A 17412-nucleotide genomic window follows, 5' to 3' on the forward strand; every position below is an offset into this window, starting at 1 on the left:
GCTTGACCTCTGCTACCAGTAAAGTCGTGCAGCACTGTAAAGCCAAAGGCTTCTTCCCTTTTTAATGTTTGCTGTAAACAGTTCGGTTGGGCATATAAAGCACAGTGAAAGTGATCCAGTCCTTTCAAATAAGCCTTCTGCTGCAGAATCTTTCACTAACAATCATGGTACGACTGACCCAGGTAATTAACAGCAAAGCCTCTACGACCAAAACAGCTACAGAGGAAAACAGATGGATTTGGCAACTCTGAAACGCTGCCGGGAGTGAGAGTACGAACTGAAGGATGGGCTCGTACCGAGGAGGGACTCCCACTTTGCTTTTAGCATCTTTGAATACCTCCCTCTCCCACAAGAGATGATTTTAGCCCCGAGTCGGGATGAGAGAGGCAGCTGAGCATCAGTCAGTGCGCGGAGGACAGGCGAGCAGGGGCACAGCCGTCCTGGGAGTTTACACGCCCGGCACACACAGCTCCGCACCCCCAGCACCACGCCAGGGGTTTTATTTCCTTTCAGTGTACAAAGAGTGGTTCATCTGAGCTTATCTCTTCCGCAGCGCTGCTGCTCTACCAGCAGAGAATCATCTCCAAAGAATGTTTCAGTAATGCTGCGGTGCTGAATTTCAGAGGGACACTTAATCTCGCCTGAGTGGTTCACTAGGGCCAACTTTCTGAGCATGAAATATTTAACTATCCCTGGGCCTCCTCTACTATAATAAAGCGACTTCTAACAAGCCTCTGCAATAAATATGTGAAGAGGAAAGCGGGAGCTATTAAATACACAAAACACAGCCTAATTACTCTTTTCCTTCCATCCCCACGGACCCAGGACACTGCTTACCTCCCCCCCCCGCCCCCCCCAGCAGCAGGGACTCACAAACAAAACATCTCCTCTGGATGCTGGGAGAGTCCACAGGGGAAGATTTGGAAAGAGGAGGTCAACATAAAGATTTGCGAGGAGCACTGTTATCAAACTCTCCCTCGTTTTGGGGATGTAAAAACTTATCCGGCTTGCCTAAAAGAAATCAAGCCCTGTACCTGAGCAACTTAAAAAACTTCGAAAAGCCCCTCACTTCTTGCAATTCTGCTTCTCCCCCGCTCCAATTAACCCTGTCTTTTGGCATTTAACGCCTTAAGAGACTTACAAGTGAGCATTTGTGTTCGTGTGAGAGTTAGTAAAAGTAGTGAGAACCACCCAGGACCCCCTCCGAAGGTGAGTGCGGTAGAGAGGAGCTCATGCTGTACACATTCATGCCTGGCACAGAAGCTCTTAAGCAAGGTCAGTCTTACCTCATCCCACTCGGAAGCAAAGGACGGGGACTTCTCCAGCCTCTTCTTCCCAGTGCTGCAGTTCGAGAGCGATTCGCTCCGGCTCCCCATGGCATCGTCCTCCGTCGGAGAGCAGGTCAGAAGATCCGAGTCCGATTTGGACAAGCTGCGGCTGAGTTTAAGCTCGGCTTTGGGCTTGCTCCCCGGGTGGGCTCTGCCCACAGCTCTGTCCCCCTCTTCCTCAGCACCGCCGGGGTGCTGTAGCACGTGGGGCGTGACTACAGTTTCAGGATCCGCCCGGTTGACGTGCGTGTGCTGGACGGTTGCGTAGACCACTTTCTGGTTTTGGTCCGGAGAGCTGGTCCGTACTGATCCAGAGGCAGGTAACTCAGCATCCTCCAGCTGCATAGCAGGTGGGTGGCTTGCAGCTTCCGTGCCTCCTTTCTCCGCAGAGGAAACGAGCCTGAAAGGGTCCTCGCTTATCTCGCAGATCGGGGAAGAGCCGTGAAGCAACCCTGAAAACTGCTCTGGAACCTGGATGTCCTGGCCGTCGGCAGAGTCCTGGCTGCGGCCACCACTGCTCCTCCTGTGGTCTTCAAGGGGATGAAAACAAAGGGGGGGGGGGGGGGGAATTAAAAACATGGAAGAAGCAGCAAAATTCCAGCTCTCCCCCTGCCCTCCCTCAGCGAGGGAGGGAGAGATAAAGAGAGAACAGTTCAGTATTGTTCCGCATGCTCAACTTGTACCCGAAGTCATGGCATTTATGAAATTCCAAACACTGGCCTGATTTATGCAATCTGGCAGCTCTCCTTGTTGTTTTATTCCTGTTAACACTAACTATCAGGCCTTGCTATATAAGGCTAAGAGAAGTGCTAACTATATCCTGCAGAGAGAGCAAGTGAGGTAGGAGAAGGAGAGACGGAGGCTCCTGGAACATCTGATACATTTCCATAAAGGCCAAAGTGTTATTTAGAGCAGCGCTCCCTGCTCTTGGCACGAGCTGCAGGGTGGGAAAACTTCTGGACTGTAATCAACCTGCGAGTTCCAAAATCCGCTCCCCCCTAAAAAAAAAAAAAAAAAAAAAAGAAAAAACAAACCACACACTGCTTTCCTCCCCAGTGGTTTCCGAGTTTAACCTCTCCTCCTTACTCAGGGGAGAGAAATAAACAGTTTATGCAATAAAAAACTTGATCAAAAAGTCTCTCTCTTGCGAGCGGACCGCTGAACACAGAAGGGTCTGATGTACGAAGGCAGCGAGCCGTGGGGAGCACCGGCTGTCCCAGAAATACGACGCTATGACTTTAATATCAGGTACCAGGGCCCTGTATAAATCATGAATAATTGACCGATCCCAATTGCCAAGCGTGTGCAGACATACGGGGGACTCACCTTGGTCATGTTACACATGTGCATTTGAACTGTAAAAGAAAAACTTTGTAAAGCCAACAAGTATAACTTTTGCTTACCAAGGATTCCTAAACCTGCCCGTAATTGCTTGCAAGCTTTAACCATTTAGCCTTGATGAAACACTCTTCAGTCCGAGGACCGAAAACCAATGCTGCAAAGGCACAATAAAGCAAAGCACCCCGATAAGGTGGCTCTGAGATGCGGGGAGGATGTTTGGATGTGAAGAGGAAATTGCTTGCTCTGCAAGAGAGCAGCTCCCGACAGCCAAGGCAAAGGAATCCTCGTTTCAGCGAGGCAAAATACACTAATGAGTTTTACTTATCTTTAACTAAAAGCAGCCTTTTAGCAACAACAGCGAGATCAACGCCTTCCCCCCGAGCATCCTTTCCTGCACTAGGCTTGACCAGGGCATTTTCAAACACTGACACCCATCTGGTTTCGTGCTCTGTCCTCCAGCAGAAATGAGGCAGGAAAGGACTGAATTAGTCATTTTTCTTTGCAAGCCGCTTCAGATCTGGGGTCTCTCGAGCCCTGCGTTGGATGAGCGTAGCTAGTCCCTCTCGCAGGCATTTGTTTACTCCACAAAAACGCTAAAAGCGGTTTGCTCAGTTGGCAGCTGAGTCAGGAACAGCAAAAGCCTGAACGGAGGTTAACAGCCAGGGCAGCGCGCCGGCGGACCTCGCTTCTCGCCGGGATCAAGTGATGCAAGGGCTTATTTCATTCTGGATCCTATGAGTTAAAAGATTCCAGGACAGTGAAGTAGTTGTTGATTATCTTGTACGGGCACATAAAGCAAAAGCTCTGCAGCGAAGTTGCCAAGAGGGAGGCACATCCCCTGCGGGCAGGTGGCGTCTCCAGCATCATTCCTGAGGCTGGTTGGGGAGTGCCAACTGCAGCACCCGATCAGAAGATCTCAGGACCAGACTATGTTCAGTTACCTTGCCTACAGTTATGCAGTTGTAACGCCAGAGAGAAAACTTAGAAGAGATCAGACGTGCTGCATTCATAGGACAGACTGGTATTAATCAGAGAAAGCTACCGACCCGGTAAGAGGGACAGTCACATTAACCTGGTGGGGAGGGAAAAAAACTTTCGCAAAACCAACAGCCTTTATTCTTAACCTCTTTCCTTCTTTGGAAATAATTTCTTCCATGCCCCAGCTTAATCTTTACTGACATTTCTGCTGAAGGCAGAGAGGCGGCTGGTGAAAGTTTGTGCCATGTGCTGGAACACTTGGGTCCAGCCAGAACAAAGTGCTCCAAATCCAGCTCCAGAGACTCACAAAAGGGCTCCTGTTGAACAGAAATCACAGCCACCCATTCATCCTCCAGCCGATGAAGGAGGACCTCGAAACACAAGGCAGCTGCCAGGGGAGGAAGGGGTGAAGCAAGGACAACGGCACTTGCTCAGAAGATGTGAGGAACATCTTGAAGGAGACATTTCAGAGATTTCAGTCTGTACTGAAAGCTGCCAACAGAAGAACTAACACGAGCATGGAAAAGCAATCTCACTCCTCCTTACCACCGAGGTGCGTGTGGCAGGAACACAGAGGGTTCCCCAGGGGATCTTGGGGTTTCAAGGAATCCTTCTGGGGTTTCGACCAAAGGTGCCCCAGGATGGCTAGCAGAGAGGCCAGGACAACCACTGGCCACCTCGGGAAGGTGTACCTTTTTGGGATGGGTTACTGACGTGATTCAGGTGATGTGCTTATCACTTTTCTCATGGCAAAAAGATGAGCAGTACTCATTTTTTCAAGGGTGCAGTGAATTTGGAGAAGGGGAAAATAATGTTTACATGCTAGAAAAGCAGAGAGACCTCAGTTCTATCCATCTGCTGCACTTCAAGGAGTTAAAAGCATCCTCCTCCAGTTACACCATTTAACTCAGAAAGGGAGTTGTCCTTAACAGAGACTTCTGTCCAACTCCCTTACCTCATTTTACACCCAAGCACAGACATCTGTCTGGTCCTGACTTCTTCAGCCAATGCCTGCCGCAGGTTGCACCGACAGGAGGAACTTCCAACACCAAATGGGAACAGGAACCCCTTTCTGGGTACAGGCTGTCTGCTTCCCAGGGAGGATTCGATCCAGAGCTTCCCTGCCAGCAGCCTGATGATTCCAGATACGAAGCACTTCCCTAAACTCAGAGCACTAAGCTGCAACCGCCCTGCCTCGATCAGATTTCTTTCCCTATATATCATCAGCAGGATTTGTTTCGTGCCCCTGGATGAGGAGAATGAAGCTGTTATTGCAGCTGCTTTTTGCTCAAGCTCCCCAACCTTACAACTCGCGAGGGCACATGCTAACCTCTAGCTTTCATATGGAAAAGGCTCCCCATGCCACACCGCGCCAGAATTTGTCAAGTGAGGAGCACGCAAATCCACCTCCTGTGGCATAGAAGGCCAGAGAAGAGAGGGAAGCTGGCCTTTAGGGTGCTACTTGAGAGGTACAAACATAACCTTCAACTGCACTAAAAGTAAAACAAAGGCTCATTTCCACAGGGAGGTACTGCACGTGAAACCCAGACGTGTACAGTACGCTCCTGTATGTCTCATCGAGCTCAGTCATTTTAGGCAGAGTTTATCCGCAAAAAGCCACCTGAAGCTGTGCTCATTTGTACTCCCTCTCCTATTCCCATTTTAAGAAAGGGTAATAAAACACTGCCCTAGTTGCTTAGAGAGATCGCTAATATGACTCTGGACAGAAGCTTCTAAATACATCATGACAGCAGAAACGCAGACTTGGACCTGAGACACGGGAAAAGGGTCTGTTCTCCAGCCATGAGAAAGCCAAGGGAGGGTACGCAGGCTGTGGTTCTACACCACCATCCATCCCACAGCAAACCAAGAGGTTTCTGTCCATTCCAACCTTTCTTTGCAATACCCACATGTCCCCAGAGCTTCCCTATAGCGATACCCATCCCACTGCTTCTGTAGCCATACTCTGGCTCTGTGCAAAGATATTTTCTTTAAATCTCTCGCCAGCATGTTTTGTCTGTTATTGTTGGGTCAGATATCTGATGTCGAGCACAGCCATACACCTGGTTGAGGCAGTACAACCACAAAGAACAGCTCTAGCAGGAGGAGGGGCAAAAGTAGGGACTTCAAGCTGGGCTTCCTATGGAAGCAGCATGGCAGAACCTCAACAAACATGAGTTTTTAAAAACCGTCAGAAAGAACCAAGTCAGTCCTACCTGCAGCTGGTTACTACCGACAGCACTTGTGGATGACTCTCCTGAGAAGCAAGACAGACTTCAACACTCAGAAGGATTTTCCGTATTCATCCTCCATCAGATCTCTCCGAAAGCAGCGGGAGTTGTACAGTCTCCTCCCGGTCAGTTCGCCACTCTTGGCCTATTTACAAGTCCCGTCAGAAGGTCTGAATGCCCTGACTTCATGCATGCGATTGCACGTCGTTTCCTTACCAAAGGGGATGGGAAAGCATTTGGCTCAAATCACATCTGATACTCTGCACGAAACATTAGGCCAACTTTTCCTAGTGCTCCAGCATGTGACAGCAAACTGCTGTAACATACACAAAAGGCAACCAAAGCCAGGCGGATAATACCGCATTCATCTAGTCACTGGATACAAGACAACTTGCAGCAAGAGGAACAAAAGCAGCTATCACATATGAAAGGCACCATTAAAACCAGCGTGCCTGAAATTCAGCCTTTCAGCTGCCCTGAAAAGCCCTTCTCAATAGCCCGCGAGAATCAGAGTCCTTCTCTTCTGACCAAAGGCTCCTCCAGAACTCATCAAGCAACATCTAGAAGCCCAGCCTCTCAGATCGAGGGCCAAGACGCAATTCAAAGCCGTGCTCCAGCCTGCTCCTCATCTTGGGACTGAGCTGCTGCCTTTGATGCTCCAGGACCCCTCTGATCCAGAGGTGGGAAAAGTCTCCAACACCCCAATTAAGGCTTCAGTCCATCACTCAGCCCTTGTTTTGCCAAAACGACTCTGCTGCTCCCTAAACACATCTTCTCCTCCCTGCCATCAGGATATACCTCGCATTTCATACTTAGCTACGTCTGCTTCCACATGCCCTTCTGGCATCTGACTTCTGCGAATAGACGGAAACATTTCCTTTCTTTCCCAGTGTAATAAAGCAGATTCCAAAGCCTATCCACCCTTCCAGAGCAGCTATGAAACACGTGCAGAAAGAAGCAACCCGTAATGTCGTGACAGAAGGGGAGGATGAGCACTACAAAAGAGAAGAACAGTCAGTACCTCGTTTCCTACTGGGGCTGAGAAGCCTCAAGTCCCCGAGAGGACCAGCGGTGGGCGAAAGGCCCTGTCAAAGCTCAGCTGCTCCTGCAGTGTAGGGAGAGCTGCCAGCTGGGGACGCGGCGTGCCACAGGGAGCACTCCGAGGCGTTTTGGAAATCAGCTGGTGCCCTCTGGAGAAAGGGGGACAAACAATCGTGTCCCTTTCTGCAGGTCCCCCACGAAGCACAATGGGAGATGGCCCTGGGAAGCATAAGGAATGCGAGAGTTGAGAAATACATCGGCTGTGCCTCTTCCCCCTGGGAGCAGCTCTTCACCTCCACCGGATCGAAGTCTCCACCGCATCAGTCACAGTGCTAACTGCATTTAGAAGGGCAGACAAGTCCTGGAAGATGAGAAAACTCAACTGCATCCCTGGATTTCTCCCACTTTAACAGTAGAAGGGGCTCTAGGTTTGTTACAAACACAGTGACACTTCCCATAGACTACAAACCCTGAAGTCACAGCTATTCTCTTTCTAGCTGTACGGTAAAAGACAGGACTCTGCTCTGGATCCTTAATGGGCTAAAGATGCTTCCTGCAACCTCTCCGTGAAGTGGGGCTTAGAGGACCTGCAGTACTGATGTCTTCAGGGGAAGAGATTTGCATCAAGAACAAGCAGATGCATTACTTTGAGATTTTATTTTAATCTGACACATAATTTTGACACACCTTCACTATCAATCAAGCCTAGGCACGGTAGCCAGAGGAAGGAACAAAGCCGTCAGGAATAGCTCGCACTTGAATAACCAGCAATAGCCGCATACTGAAAAGGGAGCCTGAAAGCTTCTGGTTGTATGGCCGTCGCCCAAGGACTATTCCTGGCCAAGACTGCAAAGCACCAACCTGAAAAGCATCCTAACTTTGCCGCCGGCAGCAAGTGGCTTTGGCAAATGGTGGTGGGAAACCAACGACCTCTTGTGCCACCCCTATAGAAGCTAGGAGCGCCGCAGGACTCGAGGAATGAAAGCTATCACGCTGCAAGAAGGAAGGAAAAAAGCTGCAGGTCTTACAGGGCGCTCAGTGAGGCGTCACCTCGAGCGCACGTTACCCTCCATTCATCCTCAAAGCGAGATGGTTTCCAGGTTTAGAGTCCAAACTAAGTCCTTCTAAATTCCTGCTCGGGACTTTTGAATAAAGCAAGAGATATTCTTCCTCTAAACATATCTTTTGTAGTTGTTGTTGAAGGAAAGCCAAAAAGCCCAGCGACAGCCAAACACAAGAGACAAGGTGTTCCCAGACCCTTTGTAAAGCACAGGGGTCCCTCTGGGAGAAGAGGGCTGAGTTCGATACTTAACCTGGCTATACAGCGGATTTGCAGTCAGTTCTAGAAAGGGGCTTGCTCTACACATGTTTGTTTTCCTCCTTTGTTAGTTTACAACTCGAATTAGCTTTAATACACAGCGGGATGTTGATTTTAAGACCGGGATAGCAGGGCAAATCATCTGCTGATATAAACGTGCAACGCCAGCAGGTCTTTAAATTCAGCTGGATGGAGACTACGGCTCATCTAAATGCTTGCATTGGTGCCTCTCACTTGTAACAACACGGCACAGCCTCCAAACCCCCTGCATTTACTTGACTGTGCACAAGATTTGCTTATTTAAGTTAACAGTTGTCAAAATAGCAGAGCTGCCCTTCCTCTGTGTACATTTTGTACAGGAACATTTAGATCTCTCCTTTATAAAAAATGAAGATTACCAGGAAAACAACACAATTGCAATCCCGACCCCAGCCGCCCCACCCAACAAAGAGTTTAATTGTTCCCGTTACTCTCTGCCCTCTATATTTCCCTTGAATGCATCTAAGCAAACAGCTCTGCTTTTTGGATGGTCACTCACCTTTTGTTTTCCTATCCACCGCGACCGGCTTCTTCGTTTCTGCCGTAAGCAACAGCTCGTAAGGGTGTTCCTCTTCCTCAGCGCCACTTCCCTTGCTCCTTCCTCGTGCAGCAGAGGCCTAATGAAAAACAGCATAATGTAGCATTCCACAAAGCAATGCTATTTATCCCGGCAATGAAGCACAAGGCCTCTTTATGCCACGGTTTAAGCAAGGAATTGGCAGAGGCGACACCTTCGCTGCGGAGTGTGATCCAAAATGTAATAATCCCCCCGCCCCCCCTCCTTTTTTTCCCCTCCCCTCAAAAAAAAAAAAAACAAAAAAAACCCAACCCAAACCCCCTTTATTTTCTAGTATTTGAGGTTGCTGACAGTTTTCTAGCACCGACCAACTGATTCGCTGCGCCAGGTCTGCAGACAGCCTGGAGGGGGGAAAAAGAGCTGAGACCGTTATTCCTGTTCGACCCAACTCAGACTTACTGTTGCTATTGGAATTTGCACCGTCATTCACTACTTAGTTGCTGGCCCTATTAGGACATGGCTTAAAAAAACAAAACAAAAAAAGAAAAGCCCAAATCTCTGCCACCTTCTCGGAGGTCTCAGACGCAGCATTTCTAACCTCGGGACGCACCGCAGATTTAGGGCTAAAGAGCCCTCAGGCAACACTGTATAAACTCAGTTTAACCTCAGGATGTGCAGCAGCGATTGAGCTCATTTAAATCCCCAAAAGCCGCTGATTTGAGCTTGTTTGTAGCATTGGCAGACCCTCCAGCAAGCTGCTCTGGAAAGCCACCATCCGTGTGCAGGAACGCGGTCTTGAAGCAGTATCCAAACGAGTCCTGCCGCAGATTCGCACACGTTGGTCTACCTCACCGCCAAGGAGGACAAAGATTCAACATCCTTAGACAGACACCAGTGCCATCCCAGTGATAATGGGGCTAAACTGGGCTTCAAGGCACCCTGCCTGCGTGGTCAGCTGCCTTCCAGCACCATCTCCTGGCCAGATGCTGGCAGGCTGATGCTGCCCTGGCCCAGGAGCCACGTGTGCCTACAGCCAACCGCGGTGGCGTCAAACCCAAGCCAGAAGGCAAGCGATCCCTCCCTGCTGCCAAGGCAGGGGAGGACAGGTCTGAACAAAACATCCCCCCAAGGAGGGCTCCCGTCCCGCTCACAGACTCCTGGAACTGCCACTGTCTAGACAGCAGGCTGAGCACCACCTCCAATTTCTTCCCCAAAGTAAAAGCATCAGAGTTGCTTCAAGGGCAAACAGGTACCTCATAGACTCATAGAATGGTTTAGGTTGGCAGGGACCTTTAAAGGCCATCCAGTCCAATCCCCCTGCCGTGAGCAGGGACATCTCCAACTCCATCAGGTTGCTCAGAGCCCCGTCCAACCTGACCTGAAATGTCTCCAGGGATGAGGCATCTCCCACCTCTCAGGGCAACCTGGGCCAGTGTTTCACCACCCTCATTGTGAAAAATGTCTTCCTTCTGTCTAAATCTGCCCTCTTTTAGTTTCAAACCATTACCCCTCACGACGGACCCCGCTAAAAATTACCTACCCGACAGCAATCTAGCCAGGACCCCTGGAAGCTCGGAGGAGCCTTGGAAAGACACACAGGAGTCAGCAGCACAGACAGGAGTCCTTCATCCCCGTGCTGGCGCTGCATGAGCCCAGCTGGCTTTTAAATCAACTTTCTCAATGGGAGGAAACGGGTCATGTCCAGCAAAGAAAGTATTTATTCTGCCTGCTTCGAGCATGAGCTGTCAGGCAGCCCTGCTCCTTTTCAGGTGAAGGAGCTCATAATGAGCAAATTAAGGAAAAAAAAAAAACAAAAACACAAAACAAAAACCAACTTCTGACCAGATGGTGGCACAAAAACATCAGACCGTAACAGTAGGTAACGGTCTCTCGCCAGAGATCTTGGAAAAATACTGCACAGCAGCAGCCTGTCATAGCAGTTGTAGGCTGGACCTCAGGCCAGGCATTAGTGCCCCCTACGCCTCCCGCAGACGACGGTTACGGTGCTGTCCTCTTTCGACTGCACCGACCGCGTGTGAAAGCAGTAGCTCCCTAGCAGCACACAATTCCCAGCTTTTGCTCTGTAAACTTCCGTGCGGGCGTTTATAGGCCTGGCTACGCTTTATTTTCTCCATCTCTCACCCTTCCGAGCTTTAAAGAGAGTCTCGGGTTGAAATTCCCTCAAAATGAAGACCATTGTTTGCCGGAGAACCATGCTGGCTCTGTAGGCTCTGCAACCAGGAGTAACAAAATCATGAAATAAAACTTTTTTCTCATGCATCTTTCATTTATTTATACATGTTGGGTAGCGTATATAAAGATTCACTATTAGCAAAGCCCAAAAATAAGATGACATTAATAACGAGCACGCTCTTCCGAGCGTACTTAATCTACAGCAGTGGACTTTGAAAGACTTTTTAAAGGGTAACTCATCTCGTTTCTCTCTCCTCCCCCACCAGAACTGCAGACCAAACTGCTGGAACAACCATGGCGCCTCCTCTTTTGTCTGCACTTCCCTTGCGGAGATGAGTAGTAAACAAATGCAACTGAAGTTTAATTTGACAACGCAGACTCTTATTCAGCTGCAAACCCAGAAGGTTTCTGCAGATAGGGAAAGGCGGCACTCAAGCACCTCCAAACAATCAGCTCTTTTGCCTGTTTGTACTCATGTTTTTCCATGATGAAAGTTAAAATTGTTTCTTGTTTATGCACATCTGCTTTGACAGATAGCCTCATCTTGGCGATGGAATAAAAAGACTACTTTCGAAACTCGAGTTTGGCCCGACCCCAGAATATTCAATGACTAACTGTCCTGGCCCTAACGGGGGAGCAAATCTGGAGGACAGCAGATCAGGACGCTGCAACGAGACGTTTACAGCATTCCCCAAGCGTGTTCCTGTTCATGCCTGCCCAACCCAGAGAGAACATGTACTGAGACGATAACGAACGGGCAAGAGTCAGAAAAGCACAGCACCCCAGCAGCAGCAAGCAACGAAAAAGAATCAGACCCAAACCTGCCTCATCGGCACATCTCGAAGGTCATTTCCAGGCAGCGACACTCACTGCCTGTACGTTATATCCATGGAATTAGTTGCAAATCAAGATCTCCCCAGCGAGTCACTTTGTGTACAAGTCTATTTGCCAGCGAGATTTCCTTTAATGGATCGTGCTTCCAAAGCCCTTAATGGCAGGACAACACAGCAGGTGTTTTATAATTAAATATGGCAAGGTAACTCAGCAGGAGCAGTCAATGCACGTTTCCCTCCCTCGTGTTTATCGTCATGAACAAGTTCTGCTTTCCAATTATGCCGTGACCTTCTACCCAGCTCTCCTCTGCCCAGAGCTGGCCACGGGACTGGTTATCACACGCTGCAAAACCGTTTTAAGAGCAGCAGAGAGGTCAGTCCACCGTTTCACATTCAATTTTACTGTTCATGCACTGTTTAGAGCTTTACCGTCTCTATAAAAAGTCAGTTCCATTAAAGCAAATAATGTTTACTCATGTCTCGTGGAGATTTGACACACTTCAGAAAACAGATCGCATTTATGCCCTATAGGAACTTCAGCAGATCACCACATTCGAAGCCAAGCATCTGGTGACCCGGAGTCTGTTCCACCAGCTGGAGGCAGCGCACACTCCGCTTGTTTTACACACCACCTACTGCCTTTGGAAAAGCGAGGAAATCCACAAGATTTGGTTTTGCTTTGAAGATTTTTCTGGGTGTCAGCAGAGGTTGCCAACATTTGTGGTTTCGCACACCCCCATGCAGAGGTCTCCCGGAGAGCCCTCGCGTCTCAGGTTCACAGGCAGGTGAATAAAAATGAGCAACAGGAAGCCCAGGAGCAACAACGCAGAATAAGAGCGCTTTATTTTCCATCAAAAAGCAGCTCACATGCATTGACCTCTGCAGAAGACAGCTTTAACATATGCTGGGCCAGATTCTCAGCTGAATTCAAGTCCCTGATCCCTGTTCACGTCAGTGGGACCCACAAGCCCACGCATCTCCTCCACAGCTGGAAGCTAAGAGGAAGCAGGAACTAACGGCCCTCTGGGTTTCACTCGCAAGTGAAGACGCATTTGGTGGGATCATTACAAGTGGGCAACAGTCCACATCGCAACGTGATTCAGAAAAATCTCTTCCTAAGGGAATTCTCAGCCAAGAATAGGAAAGTAAGGCTGAAGGTCAACGCAGAGGTGCCCTGGAAGAAACGCTCAAAGGAAGTTCCCATGGCAAGTGACAGCAGCAATGCTGGAGCAAAAGAAAACTTCTCATTCACAACCTGACTTGCAAGGGAGTCGGCTCCTCCCAAATTATTAAAACTGTTCTTTAAACCACACTCCTATAAAACATCCCACACCAAGTCCCACGTACCTCAGAGGAAGCACCATGGCCTATCTTCTTCTCCACATGCTGCTCCTCCTCTTCATCGGGCGGTGGCTTGGCAGGCGGGGGTGGACGTTCTCTCTGCGGTTTAGAAGACCACTGTCAACTGCGTTGTGTTAAAGCACGGCCCCTTCTGCTCCCACCAGCACTACGTCCACACTGCTGTGAATGCAGCCTGGTATGGACCTCCCCAGATTAATCTGGGTGGAGAAGTTCAGACCTAACAGCACAGAGCTTGGTGATGGTTGCTGCCTTTCCTCCCCCTCCTCCTCTCCAGCAGGACACCTACTCGGGCAGAGAGCCCCTTCTGCAGATTCACCGTAGCGCGGTCCTGTGGATGGACTGGTAGTGAGAACACAGACCACCCACTTCTGCTCCGCAGCGGTAACGCTGCTCAAGGCCAGAGCAGACCCACGTGAGCACCAGCTATGCTTTCAGGAGAATAAAACTGCTCGGGTGGAAGGTGCTGTTTACTCAGGTTTATTGCTTCATTACTTAAGCCAGTTCGTTCAGACCCAGACTGGTAATCTCAGCGTTACAGAGTGAAGGTCAGTAAGGAACTCCCGCAGATGGGTAGAAAGGGAAGACTCATCACTTGTGTCTTAACATGAATAAGTGATTCCAGAGGCACCTTTCATGTGAAGAACCCTAGAGATCAAGAGACAATGCTGCACTGCATTCCTCAAATATCCCGAGATTGCCTGTGGGCAGCAAGAGCCGCGCTGCCTTGGCTCCATGCAGACAGAAACAGCTCTCGGTCATCTCCTGCCCTGCAACAGCCCCATCTAATGGCAAAGGGAAAGACGGCAGAGCCGAACCGCTCACTCCAAAGAACTCCAGCGAGTTTGGAGAGAAGCGCCAGCGAGCTCCCGGAACACTATTTCGTCTCCCTTCTCACTGCAGTTCAGCCTCTCATCTTTCCTTATTTGTGATATAGCTGAGCTTATTTCCCATCAGACGCTATTAACGCAGGACGGTACACGGCTGGATATAAGCCACCAGGATTTAGTCAGTAACAGGACAGTGCATCTCCTACTGCATACGAGATGTGGCTGAAATGTCAGTCTTCCAAAGCTTTTGTCCCCTTTCTACTATATTTGCTAATAGTACAGGAAAAAGAATGAACCTCTCTGCGGAGAGAGGGGAAGCATGGTTACGGCACCACCGGCAGTTGAATTGCTCATTGCTGCTTTGCCTTTTGTCCAAACTACATCCACGGAGCAGGCTTCGTAAAACAAACCAGAAAAACCCCTGAAGCTGACACAGCGCGCTCAGGCCAGCAGCCCACCTGCCCCATAGCAGTGTTGCCACCGATTGCTAAGGGAACAGCAGATGCAACTAACAGAAGGTGAGGAAGACTTCTTTGGAGACAGTTCCAGGAGCTTTGCATTGCCTTGTAAAGCCTTGAGTACCCTCTACAGATCTCTGCAAGTAATACACAAAACCCCATTTCTGCTGCCAACTAGTTTCCAGCAGGATATTCTTAAGGATAATTTCATAAGAGCCTTCTCTTGGGCAAAGCAGAGAGCAATAGAGACGAGAAAAATGCTCCACACAAAAAAGTGTCCAAAGCTTTCTTCTAGACAAGAAGTTTTAACCCTTCAACTAAGTACAACGTCCTGACAAACCAAAACTCACAGGTACCAGTATCCAACCGTCAGACAACAGAAGGACGCAACGCGAGGTGAAAGCCAGGCACGTCGGAGTGGCCACTCGTGGGCAATGTGACAGAGGGTACGTGAACAGGCCAGTGACAAAGGAGAGATGCCTGCCTGCTCTAATCAATGTCGGGGATGGGTGTAAAGACTCCCCTTGAGCTGGGGGACTGGCAGCCTGCTGCAAAGTCACGAAAACGGGGGTGAGTTACCTATCCTCCTAAGGCAAGCGGAGATGAATGCACAAAGCTACATACAGGCCTGACTCCGGCTGCTTTGAGACCGGTTGATTCCACTTCCTTATTCACAGACTCTCGATCGGAAGATCTCCCGCTGGCAAGGCTATCCAGCGAGTGGCAGGACGTCGCGTTGTACAAAGCTTCATACGGGCTCTCCTCTTCTGGGTTCACATCAAAATCTATGATCAGTTCTGTAACTGCTCTCTCCACATCACCTGCGAGAGGAAGAGAGGCACAAATCCATCACTCGGGGCGTCTGCCCTCGGAAGGTCAGCACTTGCAGGCAGATGAGTGCTTGTGACCGCCGCACGGCATGGAAGCCTACCCTGAGATATCCGGCACACGGGATCAGTGGCTGGAACGAGTGGTGCTTGAACAGTCTTCTCTGCAGCTTTGGCACTTTTCTTCCCAACTGTGTAATCTGCAACAAGGTGGGGCGACAGGGTCAGTTTGTGTCAATCTAGTTTTTTACGTCCACTTCAGCATACGGTGTTTCCTCCCTCGTGGATGGAAGGTCAACCGTCAGCTTATTAAGTTTCCAAAAAATAACCCTAATACATTATTAAAACTTGCAGCTCAGATCCCAAAATAGAAGCAGGCGGCCTCTTTAATCACATGCACAAGGTTAAGGATGGTTCTTTGAACTTTTACAGAGCCTTTAATCAGAAAGCTGCAAAGCTCCTGTACGGACACAACGTCACGGAGCGGATTACTTCATGCCGTAGACACAACCTACAGCACCGAACAGAGATGCAGTCTGGTCTGCTGGAGTCATAAGACAGCAGGGAATGCCATTCTAGCTGTGGTCCCCTAACCACAGGCCAAGGCAGAAACATTAAGCTTATGTCAATAAAGTCAGAAAGTAACTTCTCCCACAGCCAGCTCGCTCGCAGGAGCAATCTATCAGCATTTACCTGCAAGAACTTTAGTTTTAAAGCTCATCTTTGTCTTCAATTTCAGAATAGAGATAATACCTACCAGCCTCACGGGCAGAGCTTAATTAAAAGTCTGCAAAGTGCTTTGAACCTGTAAAGCCCTCAAATGCTAAGCATGAATAATGCACACTAGTTGCATATGCTTCTGATCTTTCTCCCCACAGCTGAGAGGAAATTGAGACAGCATAATTACAAGGTATGAATTTAGCTAAGATGCCACATTTCATTCCCGAACTTGGACAGACACAAATGGGCCAACCTCCTTTACAAACCACAAGTAATCAGAGCCTTTTCTGTAAATCTCATCTGCAAAATCCATGCCCAAGCTTCACAATGAAGTGAGGAGTAGGATGTAAGATCTGTGGATGACTATTTGCCTACGCAGACACATAAAGGATAGTTAATCCAAACCCATTTCTAAAGCTATTACTTCGCATTCTGCTAGCAGATTTAGGCTATCCTTAATTTTAATTAACTTCTAAAGTAAGTTAAACAAAGCTCAATTAAGCCCATTTAAACTGTAGAAGTCATGCCACACTCCTTCAGCAAAGGAGCTAATCCCCTTAAATATTCCTCCTGGAAGCCCCCCCCGAAAACATTTGGTCTGGAGACAGTTCACCCCAGTGTTTAAGCATCATTCCTTCCAACACCTGCACCATTCTCATCGAGGGACCTGCCCTGAAGCTGCTTTGCTTTCAGCACTTTCCAGGACTACAGAGCAAAACCCTGTACTTGCACTGGCACAATTATCACCCCAAACTTTTCCCTCCTGCCCACCCACAGAGCTACATCACTTACCTTCGATGAGAGCTGCTATGTGTTGGCTTTTCTGAGAAGGAAGTTCCCTCACAATATCCAGAGCTGTCAGGCCCCTGTTATCCTTTATGTTCACATCAATACCTATGGTAACAGGTGTAGAGAAGGCAAAAGCAAGAATATTTTCTAACTATGTGCAAATTCATCAAGTCAGATCTTACATTTGTGATCATCGCTGGGGGGAGCTAAAAAACGCTTTAGAGAAGCGGACCTAAAGCCAAACACCAAGAGAAGACCTCTCCTATAACCCTTTCAAAGCTGGTTGGAGAAACACGCTGCCACTATAAAGGGTTTCCCGCAAGTTCTGGGTGAAGGGATCACCACGTCATTGCTTCAAAAGGGGACCAGTCTCTCACCTGCAGCCAGCAATATTTGTACCACATCTGTCTTGCCAAACAAAGCAGCTTCGTGCAAAGCACTGCCTTTTTCAGTCTGCAAATTAAATGGAAAAACAGCATGAAGCTAGACAGTGGGGAATGGTGATGGAGGCATGTTTCAGACGGTTACAGAAGCAATAAATATATGGCATCACATACGAAGTGTGGGCAACAGTAACTACAACTGAGGACAGACTACCAGTATTATTACG

The 17412-nt window shown here is 48.9% G+C and overlaps 1 protein-coding gene across 1 annotated transcript in view; it reads right to left on the minus strand.

Moving 5' to 3' along the window:
* Positions 1-17412, minus strand: part of ANKS1A (ankyrin repeat and sterile alpha motif domain containing 1A) — a 106726-nt gene that overhangs the window by 50264 nt on the left and 39050 nt on the right. Inside the window, exons 5-11 of the mRNA XM_082494592.1 lie at positions 17180-17255; positions 16806-16907; positions 15398-15493; positions 15091-15287; positions 13167-13259; positions 8776-8893; positions 1287-1858 (exon numbers count right to left, since the gene is read on the minus strand). Of these exons, the coding sequence (XP_082350718.1) occupies positions 1287-1858; positions 8776-8893; positions 13167-13259; positions 15091-15287; positions 15398-15493; positions 16806-16907; positions 17180-17255 (1254 nt within the window). The remainder of the gene's footprint in view (positions 1-1286; positions 1859-8775; positions 8894-13166; positions 13260-15090; positions 15288-15397; positions 15494-16805; positions 16908-17179; positions 17256-17412) is intronic.

The sequence above is a fragment of the Vanellus vanellus genome, assembly GCF_965231255.1.
Source record: "Vanellus vanellus genome assembly, chromosome: 23".
In the NCBI taxonomy this organism is placed as follows: Eukaryota; Metazoa; Chordata; class Aves; order Charadriiformes; family Charadriidae; genus Vanellus; species Vanellus vanellus.